The following is a 27,965-nucleotide window of genomic DNA, read 5'->3' as shown; positions in this document are numbered from 1 at the left end:
TGGTAAGGATATATCCTATATGTTCGTGTGTGTGTCTGTGTGTGTGTATATGAGAGATATGTATGATGTAGCTCCAGTGTGGTGTGTATGGGATACAGATGAGGAGTTATGTGATGAGGGCTGTAATTGGTCGACAGCAGCAACAGCAGTTGATTAATGCAGTGACTCTACAGAGCTCTAAGAGCCAGATAACCTTTACTCATACTCCTGATTTACTCCTACTTACTACACACTCCTGATTTACTCTAATAGTCATACACTCACACACTCCTGATGTACTCTAATAGTCATACACTCACACACTCCTGATGTACTCTAATAGTCATACACTCACACACTCCTGATGTACTCTAATAGTCATACACTCACACACTCCTGATTTACTGTAACACACTCCTGTTGTATTCTCTCTCTCTCTCTCTCTCTCTCTCTCTCTCTCTCTCTCTCAGTCAGATTCTGTTCCCCTGCTGTGTGCCGGTTATGAAGACGGTACTCTAGTGATTTGGGACGTCTCCTATAGGCGTCCCGTCAGCTGCCTGAAGCTCCATCCCGAACCTGTCATGTGCCTGGACTTCGACGTCAGCAGGCAAAAAGGCATCTCCGGTTCCTCGGACAAGAACCTCTGCTCCTGGATACTCGACGGCCAGCAAAACCTCCAGGTTCATGTAGACACTGTTCATGTCCACTGATCATACACCGTTAAGGAAAGGGGCATTCTGTGGTGGATCCTTGATTCTCGAATGAATGGATCTGTATGTAACTGGTTCCATCATTATAGAACAAACAAGCCATCAAGCGAGCCTTAGACATTTTTATTTTTGCCAAAGTTAAAGGTTCTTCAAAATCCTTTTGATTTTAATTTTGTTTATTTTTATTTATTAAAAACTAGCTTATAGCTAGCTAATATTGAGAGATACAGAACAATGAGTTATTTATTTATTTTTTCCCCACATTTCTCCGCCCCTGGACCGTTGAAGAAGATCGTGATGTACCACGACGGTGATATATACCGCTCCCAACCCTGTACTGTATCTGGAAAGAAAACGTTTCAAAGGACGGAAAAAAAATACTCCAGACTGATATACACTCCTGCTCTTGTTGTTTTTTCCAGCGCCTTTTACACTTGAACGGACGGATTAGAAATATTTGCGAAACCCTCTGGTATTATTTCTAGCGTCATGCAAAAAAATAAGCTATCTGCCATAATACTGCGAAAGCGCTTATTCAATATTTCTGAAAATAGAGCTGCATGGGAGGTTGGGTTTACTTTGCCGGGTTTGTTGGGGAGGGGGGAAGAAGAGAGTCGTGATTTAAAAGGCGATTTTTGGAGGCGAGACCAGAGGGAGTTGGGGAAAAAGAGTCAGCGGGGGCTTTTAAATTACGCCGGAGTGCAGCACAGTGTGACGTCCAGACAGCCGCTGCGAACTCTTCCCACAGAAGTGTTTTTGTGTGGCTGTAAGCGCCGGGGTATCTGACGGGTGGCTGCCTCTCTCTCTCTCTCCCTCTCTGTTTGTCTCTATGTATGTACATCTGTCAGTGTATCTCTCTTGTATCTCTCTCTCTCTCTCTTTCTTTCTCTCTCCATGTCTCTGTCCTGCTGATAAACGGCCCGTGAGAGGTAATAAAAGCATCAAACCCGAACAGGCTGCAAAACCAAACCCAAAACACATCTGCAATAAAAACTTAGCAGTAGTTCTCAGTGGGAGGTGGCAATAAAAGGCTAAACGGGGCGAATTGGAACGAGGCCCCGAAGTTCTCCTCGGCCGTCCTTTCAAATCCACGGATCCAAATTCTGTCATTTCTTCTTTATCATCCAAGAAGGTAATAAAATAAAAATGTATGGCAGTGTTAATATTATTAATACCACAACGTCGTCAAATTCCCTGAATCCATTTAGTCAGGACTCAGGAACTGTATGACTCAAGTCACAGGTTTATATTAAAAACCTCGTTCTGGTACATTGTGGTTTCTATAGTAACAGCTCATTCACAGGGACTCGTGTGGATGGATTCCATGTGGAATTTTCTTTAGGGACATTTTATTCATATTGGCATTTATGGAAGGAGTCTCCAGTATCAGCATTTTGGATCGGTCAGATGTTCAGAGTCAACGCTTTGTGCTTTCTCAGTATGTTTTAGAGAGAATGGTGAGGGAACGATTGCTGATTCCTGTCCTGCTCTAACGTAAATGAGAACAGGAAATAACGGGTTTTGTATTTTACACACGCAGGTAGAATCGTACAACAAGCATTAAAGCATTCGAGAACATGCTGTTATTAGAAAAGAATGAACTTGGGGTTGATTTTATCATGATTTATTATATCAGGTAATAACACAATAACAAAATATAAAATTGATATAAAAAGTGATATTATGATACCAGCACATACCCCATGAGTGTGACGTGTCAATGTTAAATATTTATCTCTTTTTCTGTGTATCATCAGGTTTCAGAATGAATTTAGTTTAATTCTAACAAAAGAATATAAACCCTTTTTATTTTATACAAAGGCTATTTTTACTTTAGTGGCCATAATGTTGGTTAATGTTTTAAAAACTGCGATAGATAGATAGATAGATAGATAGATAGATAGATAGATAGATAGATAGATAGATAGATAGATAGATAGAATAATTAAATATAATGTAGCCCACAAAGCCTCTAGCTACCAGTTTAGCGCTGTGTAAAGTGGGTTAATCATCATACACTCGCCTTTAGAGAAGAAATCGTTTGGTCTGTTCCACCACTTATAATAAAAAAACAAAATACAGGAAACTGTATAAGGCTGAATAATTAATGTGCATTTGAAAAACCAGTAAATATTGAACTTTCTCCTATTTTTCCCCCCTCTATATTGGTTTAAAACTGCTTCTGATGGAAGCCAGGGCTGTGTGTGTGTGTGTGTGCACACTGTCAAGACTTTGTTGGAAGTGATGGACTGGGAAGCGGCTGTTATCGGAGGCAGATAAAAAGCGATTCGACCTTTCGACCAATACACACTCCCTGTGGTGTTTAATGTCTGGAATGGAAAGAGGTTGTGTGTGTGTGTGTGTGTGTGTGTGTTTGAGAGAGACAGAGGGTTGACTAAGAGTAATGGCGCATGCATATCACCTTGCCCGTGTGCATGCGTGAATGCAGGGAATTATATGTGTGTGTGAGAGAGAGAGAGAGAGAGAGAGAGAGAGAGAGAGAGAGATCAGGGGAGTAAATAAGCCATATCCGTCTGTATGCTATTTGAGAGAGACTTGTAGACTCGTAGATGAACCCCATGTCTGTAACCCCCGCCACCACCACCACCACAACCATGCTTGCCTGCCACAATCACCACATGGTCAGTCCTGATTTTCCAGAATGCCATTGACCTTTGACCCCAATCATATCAGCTGCCATTCTCAGTTCTAGTCTCCAAGTACAGCAACCTCCGTAAAGCCCTTCGTGAGTCTGTAAAGAGAGCCAGAGCGGTGCGTTAAAATATAAGCTGAATGATGTATAATAATAATAATAATAATAATAATAATAATAATAATAATAATAATAATAATAATAATAATAATAATAATAATTTCCTATTCTGGCTATCTAAAACTTGAAATAAAAAAAGCTTCATTTATTAAAAATGAATCATGTGGTGATTATTTATTTACATCATTGAAAAATTAACAAATTAAAATTTTATAAATAAATTAAATAAATTTATTAGAATTTATTTTGACCTTAGAACAGAATCATATTTTTATTTACTATATTTATTTAAAACTGATCATATTCCCACTGTTTATATATAAGAACATTTAATTTCATAATAGTAACAAAAATCATAATTTTAATAATCTTTAATCTTTTAATAACTTTAAATTTAATATTTTTATTAATATTTATATTTTATATTTAAATTTAAATATCATTAAAATTATTAAACTGAAATTAAATATTTAATCTTTAATTTTTTATATTAAATTAGTAGTAGTCGTATAGAAAATTTTAAAGATGTAAAAAAAAAAAAAATTCTCAAATGTGTACACACACACACCTGTCAGCTGCAGCAATCATCAGTATGAAGCTTTCCTCATTAACGAGGTTGTTTTTATGTGTCTTCATATTTTTGTGTGTGTGTGTGTGTGTAAGAAGCCAGGATTGTTGCAGCCCAGGTGTCAGAAGGCTTTAATCACAGACTTTGCAGCCGTGTGTGTGTGTGTGTGTGTGTGTGTGTGCGTGTGTGCGCCAGTGTGTTTCTGAATGAGCGGTGTGTGTCCCCCCCCTGCAGACGGACACGCTGCTTTCTGTCAACGTGATGATGAGTTGTTTCAGTGTGTCAGCGTGAAGTCATCCAGCTGTGCCCAAACTCGGAAAGCCCTCTTTCTTTCTTTCTTTTTTTTTTTAAAGAAACCATCACACCTGTGCCAAGAATGCAGTGTAGTGAGCATTTTATTGGCTATCAGACATTTGTGAAAACTTCTCAGGACTCTAAGGACTGGGAATCTAAGGTTGAGACAGCTCAGGACGTGGAGTTTTTTTGGCAAGTGTGTATGAGTGTGTATGTGTGCTAGAAAGAGATTAATAATACATACTTGTCTTCAGCCCAGCTTGGAAAAAATACTTGGGCAACACAATGAATGATGGAGCTTAAAGAGTGATGTATAAAAGAGTTGGAACTTTGTTGCAGAACTTTTTCTAGCATTCGAGCCATGGTCTCTCAGGAGAAAGCTTTTTTTATTAATGAGAGCTAAAGAGCTTTTATTAATGAGATAAAACAATTGGTGATGTTTCCAATCTTTGGAGGATGTAGTTGCTCTTGGATCCAGGAGCCAAAACAGTCCAGATCTAGCAGATCTATGAGCAGATATACACTGATGGAGACAACAAACATTTCTAGGTGAAAACAAAGCTAGATTTCAGGGCACACAAAACCAAAACCACAAATGAGATGTAAGGGGGATGTAAGTGTGAGCTTTTTAACAGTTCAACATCAGAAATACCTTGTAGTTAAGAAAATGAACCAAAAATAAAAAGAACACTTGGAGATGCACACATGGAAATAGCAAAGATTTTGAGGTGGCTGAGCTTTGACCCACTGGATGAAATAAACTGGAAGCAGGTGCTGTTAGGTGATGTTGGTTGAGTTCGATTCAGAAGGATTCATTGTCTTTACTGGAATTGGCAGTGCAGTTGAGGCCCCGGGATTTGTACTGGTTTTGGACGTGGGGAAAACACATATAGGATGCTGCTGTTGCAAGTACATTTTGGGTTCCAGTATGGGGTAACAGTGCAGGTCCAGTTAGAATGTATGGTAACACACATTAGGTGCTGTCCTTGCAAGCACAGGTTGGATACTAAAGTAAAGGTAACACATAGGATGCTGTCCCTTGCAAGTGCCACTTGGGTACCTTTGTGGGGTAATACTCATCAGGTCTTGCCCTTGCAAGCTCAGGTTGGGTACCTGTGTAGGGTAATACTCAACAGGTGCTGTGCCGCTTTGGTACATGTGTGGGGTAATACTTTACAGGTGCTGTCCATGCAAGCACAGGTTGGATACCAAAATAAGGGTAACACACAGGGTGCAGTCCTTGCAAACTCTGTTTGGGTACCTGTGTAGGGTATTACTAATCAGATGCTGTCCTTGCAAATGCAGATTGGATACCTGTGTGAGGAAATACTCATCAGGTGTTGTCCTTGCAAGCTCAGGTTGGGTACCTGTTTGGGATAATACTCATCAGGTGATGTCCTTGCTAGCTGAGGTCAGGGACCAAGGTTGGGTGAGGCAACATTCTCTGGGTACCCTACTTGCAGAAACACATCAGTTACAAATATGTGGTAGATTTATTGAAGTACATGTTGCTCCCCCTGTTTTGTACCATGTGCTGAGTGCTGTCCTTGTGAGCTAAGGTTGGGTACCAGTGTGGGTTAACAGACATCCATTGCGCATGCAGGTCAGGTACCATTGTTGGTTACCACACATCAGTTGTACACAGATCAGGTACCAACACAGGAGAATGTACAATGAATATCAACACAGGATGCAGTTAGCTACCACACTATGGGGTGGTACTACTCTATAACAACATATGGGGCAACAGATCAGGTATGCAGATTGGGGTAGTGAATCAGGGTCTGCAAACTGGTACCACCAAAGAGGCATAGATTACCCCTTGTAGACAGTAACAGTGGACGTAGATACACATGACGTATTTCAGGTAGTGAAACTGCTTTGACAGTCCATGCTGGTGAACACATGGGTAAAATTAATATTTTGGAGGAGGCTCAGGATGGGCAGTGATGCAAAGAATGCAGATCAAACAATGACTCTGTGCTGCTGATTTGGATAATAACAAGAGACACAAATCAGGTAATGAATCAAGGTATGCAAATAAGGTACCACTGTGGACAGGGACCGCAAAAGAACTTTTGAACTATTTCCAATGATAGAAGCAAAAAATAAGAAAATACCCTAAGTTTTCCTATCAGAATCGTTTATGATTATTTCAATTATTATGGTGTCCAAATTCCAGGTGCATCTCTGATAAAAAAGAGAAAGTACATGTGTGTTTACACAGTGCAATGAAATGGGGGTATCTCTCTTTTCTCCACCTTTCTGCAAGTCTTTCCTTTTTATATTTTATTTATTTTCTTGTGGTCGTTTTATCATCCTGGTATGTTCTCTTAATGAACTGGATGTATTTCCCTGACACAAACTACGGGAAGGAAAACAAACACAGATAGGCACATTAACCCATCATTATCAGCGCAGTAATTCAGACCAGATGGACCATTTAGGGCTAAGCATACCAGCTTTAGTGCGGAACGATCCATCTCTCTCTGTCCTCCTTGCACACCCGCTCTCCTCCTCCTCCTCCTCCTCTTCTCCGTGGGAGAAAGTTGCGCTTCAGATCTCGAAGTTTCGCAATCCTTGATTGAGTTCCGTTCTTGATCAGGCCAACCCCAAGCTGTACGAGCCCCAATGACCAAGGTCAAGTTTCTCTGCCTATTTTAGTATGGGAATAAGAAATTTCATAATAACTAATCCCCACCCATAGTGCTAATATTAACGTCTAAACATTTCAGGTTGACTTATATAAATATTTATGAATTTGCTAAATGCCAAGACTGCTAAAATGGCTTAAATTGAATAGCAGAGTTGTTTATAATTGTTTCTCTAAAAGGTCCTAGACTATTCAATTATTTTATTATTATATTTTAAAAAATTGCACTAGCAATAATTATTAATTATTCCAAATTTCTACAAATTGTTAAGGGCTAAGCCTGCTAATGCTCATCCACAATGTTAGGCTAGGCTTTTGTGACTTTATTTTTTTAATCCTTAAGTACTAACACCACCCAAACTCAAACTAACCTTGACAATTCTGAATTTTATGCAAATCATGTGTGAACGTCTACAAATTACTAAACCTTTCCCATATCCATAACCTTAATCACGCTTAACATGAATTTCTATAATCAGATTTCTAAATTTTGCATCTATGATCTTCTTTTTTTCTGAACATGAAGCGTTCATACTGCTAGTGCAAAAAAAAAAAGAAATTTCGGTGTTGTCTATGCTCAAAGCTCTTCTTAAAAATCGCTAGGAATTTGTATTTTTGAAGCATGGACTTTGGATCATGAGCCTGTATTACCATTTATCTGAGTTGTCCCCCTTTTTTTTTTTTCTTTTCACCCATGCATTAAAGTGATGTTTGCTAGCGTTTCTGACACGGCGCTTTTGCCAGTGCATTCCTCTCCTCTCTCGCTTTGGGAATACCTGGCTGCTTTATATCTTCCACATGCACGCCCGAATGGCTCTGATTTTGCGAGCAGGAGCACGAGCACGCTGACAAATCCTTCACTGTCTGCAAACGCAGACGAGTCCATCAGTCTCTTCGGACAATGCTTATGAAGTCGAATTTTACGCTTGGCCGTTTGATTCCAGCGTCGAGACCAGATGCCTCTCGTAGAGACGCAAAACGCATGCACATGTATACATTCATCAGTAGATTCATTATAATTCCACACAGTATGTTCTTTTGCTCAACATACACACAAATGCACGTGTACACACACACGTGCACACACACACGCAAAAAAGTATTACTACATGTGTATTTACTTGCACACACGAGTGTAAACCTCTATACTTTAATATGTATACAATATTTGTGTTTACACTATTATGTACCATACATATGCATACATATAAACACATACAGTATATATTTATGTACACAAATACATTCAGTCTTGCCACACACACACACACACACACCAAATTATTTACCTAAAGAGTGTCTCTTGCCAAAGACTACAAACACACTCATATATGTGTATATAATAAATACAGATCTACAGATTATAGTTGCACACATGGGTGTGCATGCGAAATGTGAATAGTTCTTCGGTCAGCCAGATGCATGCGCTTACGCTGACAAAGACTTACGTCTGCTCACTCGAGAACACACACACGTGTAGAGCATACGGCATGTGGCTGTTCGTGCAGCACGTACCTCCGTGTCTTTGTACCAGAGAGCGAGTGAAGATAATGATCTTGCTGTAATACTTTACAGTATGTCACAGCACTGCCCATTATGGAGATTTATCCGGTCTCAGAGCCGACGTAGATCACAGAGAGTCTGTACATCGGTAACGTTTAGCAGGCGGCCGTTTCTTCCCCTTATTTATTGGGTCCCTTACGCCGCTGCCCACAGCTTTTACTGTCAAAGGCAACACTTAGAGAAACACACAACTTCCCAACGAAAGCTTTCAGCAAAATAGCTTAGCTTTCTCTTTTGCACATTCTGCCCATCAAATATAGTTTAGCTAAGCTTTTTACTCCAAACCAAATAGTCGTAGGAAAAACGTTTCAATGTTTAGCGGGTGATGAGTGAATCGCCGGAGTCGTGAGCAGATTTTGTCTGCCAGGACTTTTGGGTTTCTGTCATCGTATCAGCTGATTGGTGGATCTGGTCACAGATATCTGCTTTGTTTTTTAAATATATGTATGCATGTGAATTCACAGTAATTTGAATGGCTAAAGAACGAGCTCATCTGTCTCACTTGTTTACTAGTCGGGAAATTTAAACGGCAGTCCCTCTTCATTATCCAAGACCAATTGCCCCGAGCGAGGCTTGATTCGTTTAGATTTTGTGTGAAAGCAAAGATTACGGGTGCTTTCCATATGCTAGTTTGTGATAGAGCCATTCCTATTAGAATTGATTCTAATGAGTAATGGACTAATTAACCATCAGGACAAGCAGGCAGGCTTGATCAAGAACATGAAAATAACAGCCATCGAGAATAATTTAGGATGTTTCTTTAAATTGTTTACGTTCTTGAAGGAACACCGGCAAAACATTACTTCTAGTGTTTGGAAAGTACTCTAATATACCCCTTTTTACCACAAGAAACTATTCTGGTGCCGGTTAGGAAGTTGGTCAGTACACTGGTAACTTCAACATCTGGTGTTGGATGTTTTTATCTGAAGCAAATGATCATGATTCAAAGTCTAATCCTTTTCCGTCTAAGCAGTTGAAGATTGAAGGCCTTGCTCAAATACCCAGCTGAGGGTCTGTGGAAGTCCTGACATTTGAAGTTTGTGATTGTTTGGTAACCATCAAAAATATTCCAGCTAACCTTAAGCTTCTTCCTTGTGGTTCCACAGATTCAGGACTCTGTGCCGTTGACCAATCCTGGAGTGTCCCATCTACGTATCCGTGGTGATGGGAAGATTGTAGCGGCGGGCGGCTGGGACGGAAACGTACGGATTTTCAGCTGGAAGAAGATGAAGCCACTCGCTGTCCTGCAGCACCACAAAGATTTGGTTCACAGTGTGGCCTTCTCCAACCATCCGGAACCTTCAAAACGTCTCTTGGCTGCAGGTTCAAAGGATCAGCGCATCAGTCTTTGGTCTATTTACACAGAGAGCTGAATTAACCTTTTTTCACTTCCTAGGGCACAAACTGCGAGTGTACAAATATCGAGGTTACAGTGCAGCATTTCAGCAATTTTCCCCCTGTCTTGAAAGGTTCTTGCTAACTTGCACCGCATTACAAGAAAAGTGGGTTTTGATCAGGCTTAAAAGTTTGAGCTTGGCACACAGATCCACACAAAGCTCCATGATGAATGTTATGACTGGGTTTCTGGTGCAGCCCTGTACTTCCAGCCAGAAGGATGAACAATCAATAATAATCAATTAAATAACTGAGACGTGAATGGAGTGAGTCTTTAAGAATGCTCTCAGAAAACTCGGAGACCATATGCCTATTAATTCGAGCCATGTGTTCCAGCATGGCTCCCATTTCTTTGTGTTTATCTGAGGCTATTGAAGTTAACACAAGTCTCCATCTGCTCTGCGCTCCAGGCCTGATTTAAATCCCAGAACACAGTGACTGAGCATCATTCACCAAACACCATCAAACCCAAATGTTGGGTTGGTCTCGTCATACAGTACCTGTGTATGAATGTTGGGAAGTGTCTAGAATGTTCTTTGCCATTCACACGGGTTCATTAAGCTCGGCAGCCCTTTTGCTTGAACGTAAGCCAAGCCGAATGACATCCGAGTGGTGTGTAGTGGAAAATGTTAGCATTTATTAAAGAATGTCAGGAGCTAGCATACAGCTTTACTGCTGAAACACTTCTACATCAAGTGGCGTCCTGAAATGAACAATCTCTTGTCAGGTCCATTCATTAGTTGTCTTTACCGAGCTTAAAGCCCAAAAGGTCAAACGTTTTGTTTCAATTCATCAAGCATGGCCAACTTAATTCCACACAAACACGAACCGGTCGTGTTTTAATCCGTTACATTGTCAGCCGCGAAGCTGAACCGTTTTCCGTCGACACTGTTTGCTTTCCTGCTTCCATAGATTTGTATTTGCGCTCTCGAGTCGCACCTGAGCGGCTGCGCATAATTCACGGCTTGTTTTCTTAGAAACCAGTGGCGAGCTTAAACGCTGCCCTGTGGACTGACCCTGCCTGCATTCATCACACGAGTTAATCAGTAGCGCATGGACAGGCCTGTTTGTTAGCAAGATTCATTGGGCCTGCTTAGCCAAGAAAAAAAATCTGTTGAAGTGGGCAAATGAATTGCGACACTGATTGTGTTATTGTGTTTTATTACGCTGAAATCCAGTGAGAGTGTGTTAAATTAATCACATGCTTTTCTTTTTTTTTTTTTAATAAATGACTTTTGTTTTTACTGGGGTGCGTGCTGTTGTTCCACAAAATCCACTAAGGCTGTATGTGGGATATAGCTATGACTCCTTCATGAACACACTCTCAGAAGTAATGGGACCCTTTTCATTGTCGCTTGGGTGGTACCTTTATCAAGGATATTTAATTAGTTTTTAATTAAAGCTTTATTGGTATATTAGTGGAGCAATTATATACCTTAACTTATTTCTAAAGGTAAAGGTACAACCCCACTGAGAGTGTGGTACCTTTATTTCTAAGAGTGTATGGAACGCCTAAGCATTTTTTCCAGCTATTTTCCGCCACAAAATATTCCTATGACGATTTTGATTGATTGATTGATTTAAAAAAATAAAATAAAATAAAATCTCTTATTATTCTCATTTACATGCAATTGTAATTATAACTTCACACGATATCACTTAAGTAACAATAACTTTAATAGTAAGTTCAAGTTCAAGTGTTTTTAAAAAAAAAAAAAAAAACCCTCACGCGAGGATTCACGCGCATCTTCCCTCAGATGAGGTGGCGGGAAAACATCAGAACGTCGTCGCGCGCGGTTTGGAATATCCCATCAGACTGTACCGGAAGAAAAGGGGGGGTGGGGGGATTCTTTAGAGGGAAAAATAACAGCGGGCGAGTCGCCGGCCGGAGGAAGGTGGAAGACAAAACCACTTCAATTCACTGTGGACCTTCATTAAGTCGGTCCTTGTCATCTCTGGATATCCTTTCGAAGTTTTGTCCGTGACCTATGGCCGCGACCACCCCCCGAAATGATAATGGCTTCCTACCTCCATCTCCTGTAGACTATGAATTCGGCCAACAAAGCCTTCCGCTAGCTGTAATAAATCAACTCACCAGTGCTCATGCGCATGCGCGAAACTCTTTAAACATGTACTTTATTGGTTTTATACTACAATATTTACTTTTGTCTGATGATAAGCTTATAAATGTAATGTATTACCAGAAGCAAATATCTAGTCCATGTAAACTGGTTTTCATAAGGAAAGTTTTTGTAGTTTATTAAAAATGAAAATCATCATGAATTACGAACAAATATTATTTTATATTGTAATCATTGACAAATTACTGGTTTAAATAAACTAGATTAGAAATCTCAGCCATTTAAAAAAAAACAAGCTACACAATGACAATCTAAACTTAAATATATTTAACAATAATATTTTTTTTTCTGGTAATATAATCAGTAAAATAGAAATTCCAATCCCTGACAAAATGTTTTGGAATGTTGGTCTTAGAAATAATAAATAAATTGATTAATTTACTACTACTAATAATAATAATAAGTGGAAATAAAAAGGAAAAAATAAACGTCTACGAGATGTTTTCATGTTTTATTCCTTAAATCTTTTAAGGTACCTTAAGATACAAAACATGTTTTCCTTAACCATACACCCCATCCCAGCGACAAGGAAAAGTCTTTGTCTGTGAGTAAAAGCCTGTATCGAAATAGCGGATAATTATTGCTCGCGTTTTATTTTGACACATTAATAAGTGCCTTTTAGCAGTTTAGTCATTCAAGAAGTCAATAAATGCCTCCGACAACAAGTACCTGCCTTGCACAGTGCTAACACTTCAACTCCTGAGGTCACTCAGGTCACTCCTCAATTGTCCTCCTACTTCAGCAAGCTGCCATTAGCCGTTAAGGACAAACTGAGTATTGTGTGTTAAAGGTTGCAGTCAGACAGCCCAGGGCTGCTCAGGGTTAGACAGATGGAAAAGATGAGCACTTTTCATGACCCCCAAAAGCTAATTTTAGACCTTTAGAAATCTCTACTTGTGTCTCGACGAAACTGAGAGATTTACATAAAATAATAATGTCTTAACTCATTTGAAAAGAACTATTCTGCTCTCCTCTCATCTTCATCGCCGTCGCCTGGTGTGCTGATGTGTTATTACGTGTTATGACCTGTCATGTTCGAGACAAAATATCCGTCAGCGATGGCTAATGTGGCGTAAAATCTGAGAGAAATACGGAAAAATGGGATTCAAAAAGCCTTTAGTCTGTGGAACTCCTGACTATGTGAAGCTAAATGTTTAAAACGATCTGTTTTAGGGCGTGTTTAATTCTGTCTGAAAGAATAATAATAATAATAATAATAACAACAACAACAGCAATAATAATAAATATAATATAACTTTAGATTAAACAAACAAAATTGTTTACAAGCTAAACAGCGTTATGTTTTATTCCACGGTCACGACATTTATTTACTAATTCTCCAAAATCTAAAATCACAAATCGTTGATCTTTGAACTGTATAAAGTGAAGCGGGAGCCTTAGATACTTTTAGTGAATGAATAAATTGAGAAACAAACTTTTCCTTTTCTGTTAAATATCTCCTATCAGATATCAGATAGAGTCAGTATTGATAAATTGTGCCGTTTGTATTTTTATTACACTTTGGTAGATCTAACCATATTAACTGACGTCATTTGCTTCAATTTGACAGCGTTATAAAAACAGCCGAGATACGAGAAAGGTTTTTATTGTCTTTAAATAAATATATTTTATTTTTTTATTTTTTTTATTATTAATAAAGATCTAGTTTTTAAGCGTTCTTTAGTGATCTCGAAGAGTCGACATAATGCCACTGAATATCATAGTTTTATTGCAGTTATTGCTACAGCGTTAGGTATTATTATCATTATTATTATTATTAATAATAATGTTTTTATTATTATTATTATTATAATTATTGTAATTATTATTATTATTATCATCGTCGTCATCATCAATATAATAATAATAATAATAATAATAATAATAATAATAATAATAATATTATTATTATTATGTTTTTATTTATCATTAACAATTATTTAACAGTTAATTAATTAATAATTAATTTCCCATACTAAGTGTATGGCTTGTTATATATTTATTTTGAAAATTCGTTAAAAATCCATCATCTATCATTTGAACGTAATTATTACCCAAATATTCACGTGGCATCTTTTATTTTATTTTTTTCTTTTCCTTTTCCGGTGGGATAACTGGTGTCCTGTGCGCCCAACAAGGACCGCTCTCTAAAGTTTCCATGTAGCTCATATGGATGTGTGTGTGTGTGTGTGTGTGCGTGCGCGCGCACCGGTGCTCACCTGCTAGCTTTGCCCTTGCATCAAGAACAAACACAGCTGTGAGGAGCTCATAACGGAAGAGTCTCACTGTCCGGTGTGTGTGTCCTCACGGGGCAAAATCATTTACCAGGGCTCCCGCTGCTCCAGACTGCTCCTTCCTGCCTTCTGATATAACCCAGGAAGCCTGACTATAATAACATATTTATAACACACTGTAATGTATAATACTCTAATATTTAAGTTATATGTAATAGCGACAAAAAACGCGAATTATAATGAACACTTTAAATATATTACTGTGAAAAATCTGATGTTTTTCAGATGACCTCCATCTTCCTATTCCACCCCACCCCCCACCCCCCATGAATCCTAATGCCTTTTAGGGCTTCCTGCTTCTCAGCCAGTCTCTCTTTCTCTATAAAGCTTACACAACCTGGATGTTTTTCTTTTCCTTTTCTTCTTTTCCTTCCTATGAAACCAGCACCTCAAGCCAAAAAAAAAATGTATATGAGCAATTAGTTGTCACCCAAATTGCTGGAAACATTGTTTAACCTTTGACACTGCAGAAAGTCTTTAGGTGTCAGGGGTCACAGCTTGTTTTCCTCTCCGACAGTCGCTTTGTGCAAAAAAATGGGAGGATGCAACAAAAAAAAAAAAACAGAGTTAAATCTAGATGTGGTAATGGCTAGTGAAAATCAGTTTAGAGTTGTCTTTTTATTGTCTATTATAAATAGAGCTCGGGTCTGACTTTAAGATTTTACTGCACTGGATTTTCCTAGATTGTGTGTTTCTATATAAATGTAGATTAAAGATTTTTATTCAGTGTCATCTTCGTGTTTCTTTGACATGTGGCTTTGATTATATTAAAAACAACTATTTCATAGGTGTTCAATAGCGCTTCATATTGCTTTATAGCACCTGTCCATAAGCCTGAAGGGATTAGGATGTACTGACTACAAACTAAACGGTTGAAGCTTGTTATTTTTATAGAATAAAAAAACAGAACCATTAAACCTCCAGTGTTATCTTTGGTGCTTACTCCAAAATAGATCAAAAGATCTCGCACTTATCCGTCTGATGGTGTGCAAATTCTTGTTTTTGCCCAAGGAACCGGTGTCGAATCTGTGTCTGAAAAATGTAAACACGCGTGTGGTGGCCTGCACACGCCGCGCAGGTGGACTGATGTTTCTCTTTGATGCCTTCGCACGTATGAAATGTGTTAAATTGTCAAGCCACTGTTTGCCAGACGACTCCAGATTTGCCATCCAGAATAACTTCTAATGCAGTCCTGTCTTTCTCTCTCTCTCTCCCTCCCACCTTCCTCCTCTCTCTCTCTCTCTCCCTCTCTGTGTGTGTGTGAGGCGAACTTTATGTTTTTGTTGAATGAACCCGGCTATAATTTTTATGCATTTGTAGTCTGCAGTGTAATGAAAATGAAATCATGAACATGTTAATGTTTCAGCGCTTCCTTTCCAAATCAAACATGTATTCATCATGTTTAGACACACACAAGTAGAGCAAAGGAGCCTTTTTTTTGCCCCCCCGGGCTGTAATTAGATAAAGCCCTTGGGGGAAATCTGACAAGGACTGAAAAAAAAAAAAAGGTAATGGAAAATGATGTTGAAAGTAAAACATTTAATGCTTATTTTACAGGTTCAGCTAGGTCATTCTGTCCAAATTTATTTTGGAACTGCAGTAAGTCAGTGCCATGGTACAAGCTTCTCTGAATTTGCTTAAGATGGCCTAGTGTTTCAATGGATAGTAACTCAATCAGGAACAACAACAACAAAAAAATGAACATAAAATATCCCAAGGCGTGTCAACGCCTTCAGATCAGAGCGACATGCAAACGATTTGCCTACCTAGAAGCTCGACGGCTCAAGAATATATATATAACTTATGGCTTTTTTTAAAAGCAAAAAACAAAAAAAAGTGCATCCAACACAAAACATCATTTCCAGTCCGCAATAATGCATTACTTCTTATTGTGCTGGCGTCTATACTGTAGTCTTCAGATCCTCAAGTGCCCTTTTCAAAAAGTCTTCTAGCGTTAAAAAGTCACCAGGGCAAACAGGAGCCGAACTCTATTCCACCAGGCCTGTCTGGTTTTTCCGTAAATACGTTTCTCCGTTTAATAAATATGGCCGCTCGTTCACCTCAAACGGCATGTTCTTTCCAAAACTCAGCCTCAAGCTTTGGACGTGGAGAACTGTAGGTGTGTATATGACAGAGGGAGAGAGAGAGAGAGAGACTGTGTGTCTCGGGGTGTCTTTGTCGTTGTGAGTCATTATCTTGGCCCGTAGTCGTAGTTGGGGGGCGCGCTGCCAGCCGAGTACATGTTGGCCGTAGCTGGGTTCATGTGAGGAGGGTAAGTGTGACCTCGGATGCTCGGTAAAGGGTATGGGGTCGCCCTGGTTTTTGCCCCTAGGTAGTGTTCATAGGTGCTGGGGTATTTGTAAGGGTGATGGTGCAGCGTGTCCGCAGCCTGGTGGCCGTCGATACGCAGTTCGTGAGGCGGACTCCGAGGTCCAGAGGTCAGGGGGACAGCGTGGAGGCCACCCGGCACCGGCAGGGCGGGGCTGAGCACACGGGACATCAGCTGGTGGGCTGGGTCGCCATGGATGGGTGTGCCATTGGGGTCACGGTCGTAATCTCTCCTATCCTCTGTGGAAAGAGTGAGAATGGTGAGTTATAATGTTACTGTGTACAGTAAGTGCCAAAATGTTTATAATACAAAAATATGTATTAGTTAAGAATTGGTACACAATATGCTGATGCAGTATTTAAACTGGTGGACTGCTTTTCCTTCTTGCTTCTCTTTTATTTTAGTTTAGTTTAGTTTTTAATGTCTATTCTACACCAGGAAATGTGAATATAGTGTATATACATTTTAGGATAAAGTTGCACTACATGCAAATGGACAACAAGAGGTCTTATGGAACAGAATTATGATGCCAGAATAACAATGCAATGCCATGTTGAATATTGTTTTGTTGCACATCCATATGATCAGCGCATGCTTAGTCTTTATCATTTTTTTTTATAGCTCAGGGTCTGTATAATTGTGCAGTTTTTCAACCCTGAGGTCAGCAGATTACAAACAGTGACGTTAACGTTAGCGTTGTATCTCTCAGGAGAATCACAGTGGCTTCCAGAGCTTCAGCCGTCACTCCGATGGAAACGTTCGAGTACGATTTGCTTTGCTTGTTGGGAAATGAAGTGTTGTGTGAGGAAAGGTAAGTTATAGGTCTCATCTGCCAAACAGGCTAATGCGCTCAGGAAATCGCTGTTCCACAGAGCCGGAGTATGTGAGGGGGGAAAAATGGCAGGGAGGATGTTTTTGGTCTGTGCGGCGCATGTCCTCTGGGCATGCAGCTGTTCAAACTTCGGTGTATTGAGGTCTGCAATCTGCCAACTGAAAATATGAAGTGTTTGGCCCTGTGGAATGTATTTTTCAGAAAATAAAATGTCACCACTATGTCTGATGCTGGTCTACTCTCATGCCAAATCGCAGTAATGGCTTTTCTGGGGGTGGGGGGGGGTGTCGATTATTGCTGCAGGATGCCTTTACAGGACATATGTTTGTGTTCAGAGAGCAATTGAATACTCAAAGTTCTAACAGATTGTTGCAATAAATAGCAAGATTTGGACATCACACTGTAGCGTAGTCATGAAATCAACCAATCTTAATCTGTCTTAATTCTTTTTTTTTTTTTAAAGCATGCCAACTTTAATCTCATTGGAAAAGGTGTAGATGGTCCATAGTTACCTTTCTCTGTACCGTTCTGCTGCGGAGGAGAAGACATTGGGTTCCTTGTCCGAGCAAAAGCACTGATTATTGGCAGCGAGCCTGGCCTGTGATTTCTGGGCCTGAAAATAAAACACAAGTAAATAACTCTGTATGTTTGTGTTCTTGTTTGTTTGTAACTTTAGATCTACTTATACATTTCACTTTCAAAACCTAGGCAAAAGGTTAATATCACAACACCGGGTGACGTTAACACACACTGGCAATGCTTTACAGTGCTGTTTACATCATCCTGTTTATTTACAACCTTATATATAGATACAGGGATTTTCATAATCAAAATCTCTACAAATATTTGTATCTACAAATATTGACAAAATATGATCAATACTTACCAGTCTTCAGGATCGCAGTCTCTAAATCCCTTCGCAAACGGATTACTTGCGATTTTTAGCTGTGTTATCTGCCAAATAAAACATAGAGATTGTAGTTAGACATCAAAATCTTCTTAGTTATTATTATTATTATTAGTAGTAGTAGTAGTAGTTGGAAGTATAAATGAGGCTCAGTATTTTGCTGTGATTTTAGTAACTCTAAGATTCATCCTGAATTAATTCAAAGATCTAATAGTTTTCTGAAAATGAGAAATAACTGAGCTGGAAACATTACACTTGTTTATTTTTGTTTAATTCAAACAATCTTTGATTTGGGATGCTGAGACTTGGAGCTAGTGATCCATCTTGTGTTTCAAAAGTCTTCACTGTTTACTAAGTATCCTAAATTATCTTATATTACAGCCTACATGTTATCATTATCCCCCCGCCATCTCATTCCGCCATCAAGAAAAATCCTACTGTTTACTTTTCACCGGATTTTCTGTTGCTAACAAAATGCTAACAAGATCGCTAATTTCATTCGCTAGACTAAATATCAATTTAGGTGTACCCCCCCACCACCACCACCACCATAAACATCATTTTCTAAATCTTGTCGGGTTTTTTTCTCCACACTAAAATATATATATTTGAAATGTTTAATACGGTCAACTCTTTCAGCAAACCCAAGCTAGCGCTAAGAGGTGCGCGCGAGACATTCCAGAGCAAACAGCGCGCGAGGTCAAACTGATAGAAGACAGAGCAGGAAAAAGAAGGAGGAAAGAAAGAAAAAAAAACAGAGAGAAAGAGAAGAGAAAAGAAAGGAGCAGCATACACACCAGCTGCGCCCTAACATCACTGATATGACAGTGGTGAGAGGGAAAACCCCTTCATTCATCACATACACTATACATCTGCGCGAGATATTTGGATGTTTCCTTGCTAACCGTTTTGATATGCCTTAGCAGCTAATTAAAGTGTTTCACCATCGCGTTTTCTTCTACTTGAGTTTTAGGAATATTTCAAACAAACAAATAGCCAAGAGTTTCACATGCATGTTTCACAACATGCATGCATTCGAAGTTTATCGATATAAATGTACATTTCAAGAGGTCATGTTTACTTAGCCTACAGTGCATATTAAAATATAACTGCCTGCACAATTAAATCAAGCATATAGAACTCAAATATAAATACAATAATAAATAAATGGTCTATTTTCGCTCATCATTTCGCTCGTGCTCATCCCCAAACAAGCTTTTTTATTCAATAGCCAAGTTTCTGAAAGCCTGCCTCATTTCATGCACCATTCCTATACACGACTTCTGCAATATGAATTTAGCAGAAAGCCAATTTTCAGAAACAGTCCTCGCCACAGAAATGGTTTCCTTTCGGAGGCCCAAAAGCCGCCTTAAGCCCCGGGTTGAGGATTTGAACTGTGGTTGTTTTTTTGCGCAAAACAAATAAACCAGCATTTCAGTTGACTTGCCTTCGACACAAGAGCCCTGCTTGTAATATGGACCTTTTAGAAGGAAATGGCGATAAATCAGCGAATGACTGTGTTCCTACCCTGTGGTTCTGGTAGGCTGTGACTGCTGTGAATCGGGTCTCCTCGAAAACAAACGTCTTATAGTTTTCCTCGGCGTACTTCTCACTGTCCTTGCGTGGATCGACGTAGACGACGTGAAACCTGGGCTGATATCGGTGCATGGAGTTCAGGATGATCTGCGAGAAGGGACGAAAAGATGCGATTAAAATTCGATGGATCATTAAAAAAATATTGCATTAAATTAAAATACAGAAATAAGTTTACTTTACAAACCGCTCAGAACAAGAACAGACTTACTACTAAACTACTACTACTACTACTACTACTACTAATAATAATAATAAAACAGTGAATGGCCACCGAACATGAATTTCCCGACAATAACCTAATTAATTATGCATTATGCCAATAAGCCAATCATCCAATCACTAGCGCGTCCTGAGTGTCTCGACCAATCACAAGCTTTAAACGTGTTTATTCACAGTGAGGCAGTGCCCGTAATTATGTATGTTTTCTTTTCCTTAATATAAAACATTTATATGAGCAAATATATGGCATTCATTTTGTATTTTATTTCTCTTATTATATATATGATATATTAGCTTTAATACAAACACATTACATCCAGATGTAAAAAGGCTATCTCTATTTGGAAATATATGAATATCCATAAAATAGAGATATTGAAGGTGGTCTTGTTGAATTTGCAGATTTTTTTTTAACAACGACTATTGGCACTTTTTTTTAGCATCTTTCTTTTTTCCGACCTTTGTGAAAGGGTCTTTGATAAGTATTTAAATAAAAGATTCTTGTATTAAAATTTATGTGACCCAAAGTATATTATAAACATAATATAAATAATATGAAAGTTTAAGCGTATCCTATAGCATATGTACAGACTACTTACATGTCCATTGTCGTCCAGTAGATTGTTAGTGAGTTTAAGTTTGTCGAAGGAGACTATTTGTTTCATCCACTGAGCTCCTTTAGCGGGAGAATCGGGGTGATAGTGAACTCTGCCAGGGGTCGCGGGGTCAGCTTTACCGGCCACCAGCCACGAGGAGCTGTGGAACGCGTAGCTTTGGGAGAGAGAGAGAGAGAGAGAGAGAGTTATGATTTATGTGACAGTTATGTGCATCACATCGACCATGCCTTTACACATTACATTTTTTTTGTTCTTTCTGTATTTACAGACTCACCGAATACACAACAGGTATCATTAGTTATAACAATATTAAACTTAATTTTTTTTTAAATGAAGGATTATTTTATCCGAGTTTTATTTTTTTCCAACATATTAAACTGATTCATAAAGCAACACTAATACCGCTATGATACCGGTAATCGCGATACTATTATTATTTCTTTAATGTATGTTATCTGAACAAATAAACTGCCCTTATTAAAATATTTGCTTTGTAAATAAGCTTATTTAAATTGCTTGCTAAATATTTAAGGACTATTTATAATTCGGGGGAAAAATTCTATACACGCTCGGATGACATTCTAGACTACATTAAAGAAAAGAAAAATAGTATCGTGATTACCGGTATCATGCAGAATATGTCCTTTATGAATCGGTGTAATAATTTGTAAAAATGCTTCACAGTTTATTTATTTAAAATATATAAATATATACAGAGCATACGTTTTCAACATTTAACCATTTAACTTAATATTGTTTTCTGTTTCCATTCGGATCCGACAAATAGGATGCGATATATTTAAGCGCTATTTATGTAGACTTTTTAAATCGTTTTAGTGACTAGTACACACATAGAAATATTGTTAGGCTAAATCAGCATGATGTGGACTGTGTGTAAAAAATACACACTGATTAACCCGACATTAAGCCTTTTAACACTGATCCCCCCCACATTATAATATCGGTTGCATTTCTGTTGCAGCTCCACCGATAATCATCTAACTTCCGTGTTTAACTCGTGTTATTGCTTGACTTCAGATTATTTAAAATGAACTATAGACAGTCGGTCTTTACATATTTACGCACCACAGCGGTGTAAATTATTATTTTCTTTAAAATATTACTTGTAAAGAGAATGCGCATGCTGTTGAGCAACTTACCGATATCGTTTATCATCGACTGGTAGGAAATCCATTAAAAGCATGTAATCAGCCATTGGGTCCATCCCAAATATTTTCACTTGAAAAGTAGGAAACATTCGTCTGGAAAAGAAGGACAACACTTTATTAGGACAATAATAAATAAGTTGAACTTGTTTATTCAGATTGAGATATTGGGTTTAAGTATTTGTAAGATTTTCACCCATTCTGTAAAATTTAAAGAGTATTATTTGTCAGACAAAATGCTGTGGGAGTTTTTTTATTTGTTTAAATTATATGTTGTAGTATTTAATTTCGCTCTGGAATTTTTCCATTACCGAATGAAACAATACCCGACTTATATTTTCTGCTTTAAGGCGAATAGAAATCTTTTTCTTGCTTTTTTAACATCTAGTTTTGTATCTGTTTGGTATTTGATGTCTCTCTGTTTTCTTCCCTCTTTTGTGTCTTTCACTCTCCCACCATCTTCTTCCCTCTAGCCACAGATTTCGGCTATAAGTAAATAAATCAGCGTGGATTTTTCCCCCTGCTGTTTTGGGAGTGAAAGTGATCCTCCAGCTCGTCGCTCCATTAACATCAGGAGTGTATTCAGAGGTGCAGTTGTGCTCAGGTGAGGCTAAAGTAGCTCTGAAAGTGCTTTCTCGAGGATCTGATGTTGGGAAAGTTTTAGGAGTGACAGATTAGCCTGCACGCACTGGATAGGCATGCAAAAGAACCCCAGTGCAACGCTAATAAAACCTCTCTCTCTCTCTCTCCATCCTTTTTCCCCTCATTTGTGTTTCTTGGCATATCCCACACGGAACATAAGGAGTTACAGTGCAGATCCAATAAATGTAGCAGACAATAATCGTGTAACCAGAATCATAGGGAAGATGATTTTTGCACGTGCAAAATAGAAAATGAGAATTCGATACAAATTCATTCCAAAAAACACCATTTAAGTGGATGACAAGCTGTCAGCGTGAAATGTTTATCGCTGCACCGAGGCTCGTTTTTATAATTTTTTTTTTATTAGATTTTAAATGTTACTGTCCCCTCCTGATCAATAAAAGATAATCTAAACGGCATTTGATGCATTACAGGCGCCAAGGAGGATTTGCTTAGCGTGTTTAACGAGACAAGTCTGCATCATCATCATCATTATAATAGTTTTTAATAAATGTTAAATCATTCCAGATACTGTAAAAACATGTCGTGTTTTATTTTTTTTATCTTAAAACGCAGATTCTTGTTGCATTATTTGATTCAAACTTTTATTCCAACAGCAACATTTCCGTAAAGTATTTAAAAAAATATCATATAAAAATTTATTTAATTTTGCAAATATTTAGATACATAGATAACGATGTTGAATACGATTTATTTCTAGATTTAGTTTCCTTTCCCTCGACTAAAACAAATACATTATATGTTCACATACCTTAATGTTCAATTTATATAAACTTTAAATACTTTTATTTTGAAGCTTTTAGTGCATTTTAATCATAGCCCTGTTAGTAAGTATATGCATAAATATGAGATTTAAGGTGATTTTTTGTATTTACGCAAATATTTATTTATTTAAAAACGCAGTTCACTGTCAAAATTCACCGTCACTTAATTTTGTCTTTCTGAAAATTTTTCAAGTATTTGTACAATTCACTTATTATATAAGAATGTATTTATTTATTTATTTTTTTATAAATCATGAGCTATTTTTCTCCACTGAATTCTTCTTCTTCTTTTTCTTCTTCTTCTCCTTATTCTTCTTCTTCTTCTTCTTATTATTATTATTGTTATTATTATCATTATTATAACCCACGGATTAAACTGTATGAGCTACATATACTATATAAAGCAGTTGAACCGCATTTTCCTGTCACAAATTAAAATTATTTTCAGTTTCTCTCAAGTCTATACCTAATAATATTCATACGATATTTGGATTCCATTATTAAACATAATATTAGCATAATACTAATATCAAGAATTTATAATACTGGATCTGGGCTCGCAAGTGCACTTAACATCGAGTGAGATATAACTAATGATGATTTGAGTTTATAAGACACAATTATATATTATATCCCGTCTTAATGCAGGCTACCCACGACCTCCGCGCGCGCACACACACACACACACACACACACACAGAGGCAAATATAGAATTAAATATTTAACAGCTCAGTGTTTTTAGTAGTTCGCATACACATGCAGTGAAACAGTGGTCTATTTACTGCTGATTTTCATAAACATAAACTTTAACATTAAACAATGGAAAGTCTTAATAATTAATGCGACGCGACTGTAGGGCTACAAAGAGTTTAGCCGTGCAGGGGTTATGTCGCTTAAGGGTTAATAAATATTTTACTGTACCTCTGTACTAGTGAAGGTGAAATTAGCACTCTACTATTATCAGTTTATAAATGCTGCAGTCTAAAGCATCATAAATAAATACGTCAATAAATACTAGTGTAAATACGTCCCACTGTATTAGTGTTAGGAGTAAAGTTAATACGCACTTTAATGTTCCTCAATACTGCTATTAATGGTTTATAAATGCGTTATTTTACCACTGCACTAATATTCAGAGTACTGTATAAGTGTTGAGTGTACTGTTATAACATGTTAATAACTTCTTCTCCTACTGTATAAGTATTGTTATTGTTATTATTACGGGTTAATAACCGCTTCTGCTTAAGTTCATTTTTGCATATTGCGTATTAATTCAGTTATTTCGAGGATTTGCATGTCTGCTCGGGTGTTATATAACTCCACTCCTGCTTTCTTTCAGCCCTGTGAGTGTTAATTTAACATCGCAGGCGCTAATTCAGTCCCGTATTTCCGGCTTTATTTCCAAACACAACAATGCCGCATGTGTTAATTCGACAGTTTCAACACTTTAGCCGTGTTAATTCAACGCCGCTTGCATGATGGAGATGTTAACCTGACACAACGTTCTTAACAGGACACCCAGACAAACACGGATGAGTTTTCGAAGGGGGAATCGTTTCAGTGTAAATAAAGGGGAAATTGTGAGTCACTCACCTCCCGGCCTTGGTGACGATCATTTCAGTTCCGAGCTGATTAAACTCGTCCCAGAGAGCCTTCATCTCCAGCTGCACGCTGATGTTGGCCACTTTGGGGTTCTTCTTCACCAGAGACTTATTCGGCGTCGACGACGAAGAAGAGGAAGATGAAGACGAGGAGGAAGAGGAGCAGCTCGTGGTGCCCGGGTCTCCCTGCGCTGCCTCGGAGCCCGAGTACGCCGGGTAACAAGCGGCCTGTGTGGCAGAAGGGCACGAGTCGAAGTGGCCTTCATGTTGGCTGCTGTACGGATCCCCAGGTGACGGAGAGAGGTGGTGAGGATGAGGATGGTGGGAATGAGGATGAGGAGGATGAGGATGGTAGCTGCCCGGCGCGTTCAGGCTGTTCAGGCTGCTCGTGGTGAAGGCTGCAACATCGCAAAAATGGGAGAGCTGCGTCAGCCACGGGCTCGAGATGGCTGAAATCATTCCCAAAACACGCAGAAAGCAACAAAAAATTAAAAAACAAACAAAAAAAAATAATATATATATAGTTCTTTAAGCACTGCTCTGAAAAGAAAATCGCACACTCGGTCGGATATTTTACACAGTCCAGGTTAGGAAGAATATTCTCAAAGTGGCATTGGTTGTCAAGAAAAGTTAGAAACTAATCGGAAATTTAAAAAAAGTAAAAAATAAAACAAAACAGTAGAAACGATTTAAGAAAAATAATCAAATTCGCGCACGTGCGTGATTATATATTTTTTCCCCGAAGCGGAAAAAAAGCAAACTCAAAACAAATCACTCCTAGTAAATCGCTTCGCAGTGTGAAATGTTAAGACCGTGGTGAAAATAAAATGCCTTTAATAATATAAAGCCATCCAGTTTGTCGTGAAAAAAAAAACAGAAAATACGCGTCGTGTCGGTGATCACGAGTGAAGAGCTCGTGCTGTTGTTGTTGTGTGTTTTTCTCTCCGCAACTCCTCCAATCTGCCTCTCCTTCTCCTGCTGCCTGTATGCTAATGCGAAATCCAGACTTACTTCTCTCTTATCTTCTCCCCATAGGGCCTCCCCTTCACTACACACACACACACACACACACACACACGCTCGCACGCGCACGCACGCATACCCCCCCGTTCTTGTTTCTATTTAGATAAGGCACTGCAGGTATACTCTTCTCTCCTTTACCTTTTTGACTGTCACTGACTGACCCAATAGCATTTTTTTTACCAGAGCATTTTTTATTATATTTATGAATGAAGATGCATTCTCGTGCATTTCACCTTCCTGCTCCGGTAAGTGTGTGTCAGGTTAAATTGGGGTGAGGGACAGGATTCATTTAGACAGCAAGCTTGTAAACAAAGCGGCTAATATACAATATATAAGGTACAAAATCTCACGTGCTTGCCTGGCCTTATTTTTCCTCCAACATTTAAATATATGTATGTATTTTTTCCGCATAAACTCTAGAAGTCGTGGCCTAACTGCTGCACTGTACAAATTCATTATTATTATATTTTATTTTAATTATTTTTTTAAAGATTAATCCCAAGATAACATATACATATATATTGGTGTTGAGGTAAATATGTGCTTATGACACATTATAAAAAATGAATAAATATAAGTCGAAACAAGTTGGAATATTGTTATACTATTTTTTGCATGCTAATATTATTTATTTATTTATTTTTAATTTTTATTCAGCATTTTGTTCCCATGCACACTAATATGCAAACTTCTGCACGTGTAATTTTATCCGAAATCTTTTTGCATGACTTTTCACGCACATACACACACATTATGGGTTTGGTTTTTTCCCTACGCAATTATTTCTGATTAAATTTTTAATTATCGCTTTTTATTTGCTCTGAAGTTCACGCGCGTCAGGGTTTTATTTGCATGTGCATGCCTGCAATGTGCAGCAGCAGGAAATGTGGAAATGTCTGAACGGCGCGCACGAGCGTCTGAGCGAACCCTCGCCGCTGATAAAAAAATCGCAAGGCAAGAAGATGATTATTTCTCTCTCTCTCTCTCTCTCTCTCTCTCTCTTACCTTCCATTTCCCTGGTCACCGTGCTGTAGTGCATGGTAGTAAAGGATCCGTGTTTGGCAAAAGTCGCGTTTCCTTCTGCTGAAATCAGAGAGTCGATACTGAAAGCGTTGGCTTTTGGAGAAAGAGGACTGCCTTCGTCCATAGGAGACAAATCCTATAGCTCTATAGGATAAAGACCAAAGTTTTCCCAACTGCCGCTATTCCCAGGTTTTTGCCCCCTCTTTCCAGTCCAGAGAAGTCGACGGAGATCAGCTGAAGAAAGGAAAAGTTTCGCTGTTTTCTTTTTCTTTCTTTTTCAAAGCCAAGCCATTTCCAGTTCAGCCACACATGGTCTGCTTGTCAGCTCGACTTGTTTTAAACGCCCCGATTATAAGACTGTGTCCCGACATGTTTCCTGTCGTATATGAAAACAACATTGCTCATCCCGACGAAGGAAAAAAGGAGCGTTTTCTTTCTGTCCTTTTTTTTTTTTTAAAGGCGAACTTACCCCCACCATGGAAGAGTCCTGGCTCAATGTGTGTGCCTGCAGGAGAAACTACTGCAGACAGTGTGTGTGTGTGTGTGTGTGTGTGTGTCAGACTGAAAGCTCCACGCCTACCAAAGAAAGTTAAAAAAAAAAAAAAGAAAAGACAGTGCATGTTTTTACACTGCGAGGTTTTATTCGAACTGCAGCGTGTCAGTCTACAGGAAGGCTCTGCAGTTGTACACTGAATTATTCATGATTAATGATTCATTATTAATTGTCGCACCTTTCCGATGGGATGCAAAGGGTGTATCGAACGCTGACGTGAATAATTCAGCGCAGGAAAAAGCTAATGCTAGGAATGACAAACGCCTGTCATGTCAGTTCGACACATTTTTTTTATTCCGTG

General features: G+C 38.5%; 2 protein-coding genes across 4 annotated transcripts in view; one reads left to right on the top strand and one right to left on the bottom strand.

The window, feature by feature from the left end:
* Positions 1-13,837, top strand: part of gnb1l (guanine nucleotide binding protein (G protein), beta polypeptide 1-like) — a 38,816-nt gene extending 24,979 nt beyond the window's left edge. For both annotated transcript variants that reach the window (XM_058375576.1, XM_058375577.1), the window contains exons 7-8: positions 450-659; positions 9,647-13,837. In XM_058375576.1, coding sequence (XP_058231559.1) covers positions 450-659; positions 9,647-9,913 — 477 coding nt within the window. In that variant the 3' untranslated portion in view covers positions 9,914-13,837. The remainder of the gene's footprint in view (positions 1-449; positions 660-9,646) is intronic.
* A 2,007-nt stretch (positions 13,838-15,844) lies between these two features.
* On the bottom strand, positions 15,845-27,629 carry tbx1 (T-box transcription factor 1). 2 transcript variants are annotated; one of them, XM_058375395.1, is made up of 8 exons: positions 27,094-27,629; positions 25,058-25,514; positions 22,031-22,132; positions 20,853-21,024; positions 19,966-20,121; positions 18,418-18,485; positions 18,044-18,144; positions 15,845-16,938 (listed from the first exon to the last, which is right to left on the bottom strand). In XM_058375395.1, exons 1-8 carry the CDS (start codon positions 27,233-27,235, stop codon positions 16,562-16,564), a joined length of 1,575 nt encoding a protein of 524 aa, XP_058231378.1. In that variant the 5' UTR covers positions 27,236-27,629; the 3' UTR covers positions 15,845-16,561. The 2 variants fall into 2 exon arrangements, with proteins under 2 accessions (XP_058231378.1, XP_058231379.1); XM_058375396.1 differs by having other exon boundaries at positions 25,058-25,463; positions 27,094-27,628.
* Between the last annotated feature and the right edge of the window lie 336 nt (positions 27,630-27,965).

The sequence above is a fragment of the Hemibagrus wyckioides genome, linkage group LG22 (genome assembly GCF_019097595.1).
Source record: "Hemibagrus wyckioides isolate EC202008001 linkage group LG22, SWU_Hwy_1.0, whole genome shotgun sequence".
In the NCBI taxonomy this organism is placed as follows: domain Eukaryota; kingdom Metazoa; phylum Chordata; class Actinopteri; order Siluriformes; family Bagridae; genus Hemibagrus; species Hemibagrus wyckioides.
This window is presented reverse-complemented; position numbering and strand designations above follow the sequence as displayed.

Coding starts and splice junctions, on each gene's coding strand:
- tbx1 (XM_058375395.1), bottom strand. CDS start 27,235: ATGGACGAAGGCAGTCCTCTTTCTCCAAAAGCCAACGCTTTCAGTATC. Junction 22,133..25,057: donor ATCGTCACCAAGGCCGGGAG/GTGAGTGACTCA, acceptor CTTCTTTTCCAG/ACGAATGTTTCCTACTTTTC. Junction 16,939..18,043: donor GCAGAACGGTACAGAGAAAG/GTAACTATGGAC, acceptor CTCTTTCCACAG/AGGATAGGAGAGATTACGAC.